Source organism: Tenrec ecaudatus, chromosome 6 (assembly GCF_050624435.1).
Source record: "Tenrec ecaudatus isolate mTenEca1 chromosome 6, mTenEca1.hap1, whole genome shotgun sequence".
Classification (NCBI taxonomy): Eukaryota; Metazoa; Chordata; class Mammalia; order Afrosoricida; family Tenrecidae; genus Tenrec; species Tenrec ecaudatus.
Genome location: NC_134535.1, coordinates 76,091,797 through 76,097,701, shown reverse-complemented (window position 1 = coordinate 76,097,701; position 5,905 = coordinate 76,091,797). Strand labels below are relative to the sequence as shown.

The 5,905-nt window shown below is 38.4% G+C and overlaps 1 protein-coding gene across 1 annotated transcript; it reads right to left on the bottom strand.

Moving 5' to 3' along the window:
- Positions 1-4,690: 4,690 nt before the first annotated feature.
- LOC142451454 (olfactory receptor 6C2-like) lies at positions 4,691-5,694 on the bottom strand. Its single transcript, XM_075553246.1, has one exon. It carries the CDS (start codon positions 5,660-5,662, stop codon positions 4,691-4,693), a length of 972 nt encoding a protein of 323 aa, XP_075409361.1. The 5' UTR covers positions 5,663-5,694.
- Between the last annotated feature and the right edge of the window lie 211 nt (positions 5,695-5,905).

Here is a 5,905-nt window from a genome sequence, read left to right as displayed (position 1 = left end):
CATCATGTCCCCTCACTGGAGCATACCATGACAGAGGACAATACTGGGAACACACGGGGAGTGAATCCAGTCTGAAGCCCCCAGCCCCTGATGAGCACCCAAAATAGACTTTGGCATAGGAGGGGAAGTTCCTGGAACCCCCAGGACCAGTGGGGAGACGGTCAGAATGGTCAATGGCCAGACCAGGAATCACCTATCCATTTTTGGGGAGGGACGTTGCTAGTTATAATGCATATATACATATATGCATGTGTAGATTTGATATAATAAATCATTTTTTCTTTTTATCCAACTTTTGTGTTCTTTTTGTATTGTCTAAGATATTGCTACCAATATAAGGTAGGCATGGGAACCAAGTCTGAGGAGAAAGCAACAGGACCAAAGGTTCCAGAGGGACTTAAGGGGAGAGGGGAGTGGTGGGCAAACAATGCCATAGAGACAGGGGAACAACTAGGGGATTAAAATCAACAACGAGGAGGACATAGAGCTCCTGGGGTGTTGGAGCAAAACAATCAAGCTGAGAGGAATTATTGAAGGCAGTAGAAGGCTGAAGGTGATGGTGGGAAAGGAGGAAATTAAAAGTGAACAGAGAAAAAATCTAGGAAGCAAAATTCTGGATAGAGGTACAAACGTAAGTGTACACTTATGTAAATATATTAAACCATACAAATAGATGTATTGGCTTACATACATGTATTTATATCGCATTTAAGCTATATAGCATGTATAGCACATAGCCTGAGGAAGTGGACAGACTTTGGGCCTCTGCTCAAGCCTTCCCACAATGCAAGAACAGTTAGTGCTAACAACCTGGCATTTTGGATGCTCACCCTCTCTACACGATCGCAGAAGACAAAATGGGTGCACAAGCAAAGGTCGTGAAGGAAAATGATGATTCCCGGCTATCAAAAGACATAGCATGTGTGACCTTAAGGGTTTTAAGTTAAACAAGCAACCCTCTAGCAGAGAAGCAACAAGCCCACACGGAAGAAGGACACCAGTCAAAAGGATCAGGAAACAGGCATCAGAAGATCCAAAGCAAACAAACAAAACATACAGTTGAGAATGCGGTGGGCCAGAGAAGAAACCATATAGAGACAGTGGGACACAGAAAGGACACAAAGAAGGGATGCGTCAACCAGGGTGAAGTAGAGCACTGATGAAACACACACTATTCCTCTGGTTCCTTGAGGCTCTCTTACCACCCTAACATGCCCCCAGGCCTGCCTTTCATTTCGGGCTAGGCTGGAGTACATACACAGGTATAGAAGTGCTCAGGACACATGGAATCCAAGTCAGATAAACCCCTCAGATAGAACAGTAATCAGAGTAGTAATACTTGGAAGGTAGGGGGAAGGTTGAGAGAGAAGGGGGGAGAAACTGCAGGGGAAGGGAGACATTAGTTGGTGTAAGATGCTAAAATAATAATTAACAATTTATCAAGGGGTCACAAGGATGGGAGCAGGGAAGGAAGGTAAAAAAAGGAACTGATACTATAGCCTCAAATAGAATGTAAATGTTTAGAAAATAATGATGGAAACATGTACAAGTTTGCTTGATAAAATTGTAAGAGCTATAAAAGTCTCAATAAAATGATCTTTTTAAAACTAAGTAAATTATAAATCATTAAAAATTAAATTGAAAGCATGAAATTAATACGTTGGGCATTGGTAAGCTGAAATAGATTGGGACTGACTTTATGGAAAGAGCTATCATATGGTTTACTATGCGGGGTGTGTTAGGCCAGGTTGACTAGCAAAACAAATCCAGTGACACTCATAGAAGCATACAGAAGAATTTATATTCAGTAGTCATTATATATCAAGAAAACAGCTCAAACTCAAGTCCATATATCCGATACTAGACCATAGTCTGTTTCTAGTCCATAAGTCCCTCTTTAAGATACACAAAGCCATAACAACTATGAAAAAGGAAGGAAGATGCAGCCTGGTGCTTGAAGTCTTGTGGATCCAATGGCTCAATGAAATTTGTTGGCATGAAGGTAAAAGCAGAGAGTACTGAGGTCTCGTTATGAAAAGGTCACATCCACAGTTAGGCACCATCAGACTGTGACCTGGATACCACCCTTACACTTTCATATCTTTATGTTGATACAAATTTATGTAACTACCACAGACCAACCTTTGTCAACTTGGCACCTTTACACAACTCTTTAGCCATACATAGTTTTTAAACAAAGACAATAGTAGGATCATATTTATGCCAAACAGGATAAAACTAAAATGTATATAACTCAGTATGTGCCACCTTCATTGAAATATTCCATCAGTGAACAAAACAAAAAATAGTCAATGCCTAACCATTGAAGTTGTGGGAACAACAATTCTATAATCCTATAATCCCATTAACATATTCCCCAACCCATGAAAGTTTGTAAACCGCCACTTTATCCCCCCATGCCTCAATTTTGGGTATCCAATTTCTATACTGCCCATTTATAATACCCAGTGCTCTGAGGAGACAAACATGTCTTGTTGTGAAGAATCTTCATTCCAGTTGGAACCTTATGATTTCACCTCCGTAAGCAAAGTCGAATTAACCAGGCCATCCATAAATTCAGCAGCAATGTGCACCAATTTAGGCTCAAAAATCTTATCTTCATCTGGTCTGATTCTGGTCAAATCAATGTATGCTGCCTCACTTAGCCTCATCAGGAAGCCCACTGGGCACCTTGTTTTTCGACCATGGGGCCCTTCACAAATTCTCAACTACCCTAGCCCCTTGGACTACGTCATGCGATTGGCTCAGGTTCCACACAACTCTTTAACTTCACACCAACCACCCTGCTCTCATCTTCACCCCATGTTTCTGTAGAACAGGTCCATGGGAGTCATTGTTCAGACTCAACCAGTTTCTCCCACTTACACTCACATGTGGATCCAGGTGGTCACCTAACGATCATTTCAGGCTGCCCTCGGGCTCTCTTTAACAGTTAGTCCTAGAAAGGAGAATTTCTTCATAGCTCCAGATTTTTCCAGCTTCAAGAGCAAATCTACAGTTCAAAATTCAAAAAGGCAAAATACTCCTTTTGTTCCTTCATCTACCAACAGCAATTTCAGCAAGTCTTTTAGGATACTGATTCCTCAAGGCACTGGGTGGAGCTTATCTTTTCAGAGCCTTCTCAGGGAGGTATCATGGCACTGAAGCGACCAAAAAATGTCCACATTAGGGACCCTGTAAGTAGGAATTGGTTAGTTCATGTATTTATTTACTTCTGATTCATCAGCTGCCCTTCAGGGGAAAATGTGGCAGGCTGCTTCTGTGGAGATTTCAGCCTTGGATTCCATGGGGAAATCATACCCTGTCCTACAGAGCTGCTATGTGTCAGAATTAACTATTCAATAATGCATGTTTAGTTTTCAATTTTTATATAACTCAGTCCAAAGAGTTATGGAATATATCTGAAACTAAATTTTCACCTCTTATGAGAATCAGTGACTTTTTTTTTTAATCACACTTTTAAAGATTTGATTTTATGCTACTCTGTAAATGTCATGTGCTGTGATGAATTCTGAAGCTTAATCACTCATAATATGTGGACATTAAAGCACATGTCCCTGAAACCCATGATTCAACACCTTGCCCCTCCACCATTTGATTTTACTAGGAACCCAAAGGTAATAGATTGGATTATTTATCTAAATTTCCATTTAATCTGATTATCTGACATCTTTTTGTTGATAAAATTTTTATATTTACTTTCAGTTATATGTCCCAAATACTATTTTGTGAAAATTGATCCATTTTGTGTGCTTTTAATTTATTTTTCTAAAGTTTTAGAAATTAAGCTGTCTTTCTTTTCTAAATTATTTTTATATCATGCCTTTTTCTATGCTGTTCAGCATTTTAACAAAAATTACAGTTATATCTTGAATTTTTGTATTATAGTGTCCATTTTTAATATTGTAATTAATAACATTATATCATCAATTTTATGCAAAACCAAATGATATTCCATATAATATTAAACTATTAAATTATATGAGATAATTTATACAAACTTGGAATTATCATAAATATATTTTTATGTCTGCTCTAGTTACATAATTTCATGTCAAGTTGATAAATAGGTTATAGGGCTGGAGTCTAGCCTGTCAGTAAGGTCACAGTTAATTGATGCTTCCTTGTGCTCTAGGCCTTCTCATGAGGATTCTGGGAGTTTCCTCTCTTCCTCCCTGGAGGCGGGACACACTCTCTCAGCTTCAACTTCCCATGGACAAGCCAGATGGAACCACACTGATGGAGATGCTTCCACCACCACTGGATGCACAGGACTTTCCATCCACTGTGATCTTCCTGAATTCAGCATCACTGCATGTGCTGCATGAGGCTGAAGAGGAATTCATGGGCTTATGGGTTAATATTGAATTTGTGGACTTGATTTGGACTGGGCTGGGATGTTTATTGATGAATAATTGCTTCTTGATATAAGGTTATCTCGTGCACATATATGAGTGTCTCTGAATTTGTTTCTCTAGTCAACCTGGGCTAAGAAATATCTTTACTAAGATAAAAATCCCCTTCCAAAGTATGAGTAAAAAACAAAGGAAATTAATGAGTTTATTAACATGCAATGAAAGTAAATTTAAAGTGGAGTCAAGATAGCTAACATAACTGAAATATAAATTATCAGGCAGGTTATTTCAGGCATGCCTTATTCACATCTATATTAGTTATATTTCTTTAAGAATGATGCCATTCTTTTGATTGAATCCTTGAAAGCGTCCTTCACTTGCTTATTTCTCAGGGTATAAATAAATGGATTTAACATGGGTGAAACAGAAGAAATGAGGAGTGATACCACTTTATTAATGGTCACTTCTTCCTTTGCTGTAGGATTCATATAGATGAACATACATGTTCCATAAGTGATGGACACCACAATCATGTGTGATGAACAGGTGGAAAAGGCTCTCTTCCTTTGCTGGACAGATGGAAACCTTAAAATTGTCTTGATGATATAAGCATAGGAGAGAACTACACACATAAGGGTCAAGATGAGAGTCAGTACTGCACAAATGATAACAGTTTTCTCCATAAACCATGTATCTGAACACGAAATCTTCAGAAGAGGAGAAGCATCACAGAGAAAATGATCAATAACATTTGAATCACAGAACGCCAGATTCAGTCCTAGACTAAGTGGGGATATGATGATCAACAATCCAGATAACCAACAGCAAAGCACAAGTTTCTTGCAGACTCTGCTGCTCATGATGGTCACATAATGTAAAGGCTTGCAGATGGCCACGTAGCGATCATAGGACATAGCGGCCAGAAGGAAAAACTCTGTGACTGCAAAGAGGTCAGTAAAAAATACCTGAACGGCACAGGCATTGTAGGTGATGACCTTGTCACCTGCTGCTATGCTATACAAGTACCTGGGAATGCAGGCAGATGTGAATGAAATCTCTAAAATGGAGAAATTCTGTAAAAAAAAGTACATGGGGGTTTTGAGATGGGAATCCACAAGGGTGAGTGTGATGATGGTCAAATTCCCAGTTACACTTAACATGTAAGTGAAAAATAGAGAGACAAAAATCAGAACTTGCATATGAGGATCATCTGTCAGTCCCAGTAGTATGAATGCTGTTATTGTATAGTTTTTCATCACTGGTGGCTTCTTTAGTCCAACCTGCATGTCCAACAATTCAGAGATTATTTATGGAACATATAATGAGAATAAAGTCTAATAAATCACTTTATCTTCATCCTGCTTTAATACTACATTTTAATACATGTTATAGAAATGTTTCAATTTATTTACTAATATGGTATGATTTTTAGTATAAAAAGCTATTGGCTCCCATCCTGAATTAAAATTCACATCATTAGTGATAAATTTTTGTTTAAAGTTTTGACCCTTATCATTAAGATCCTGTCA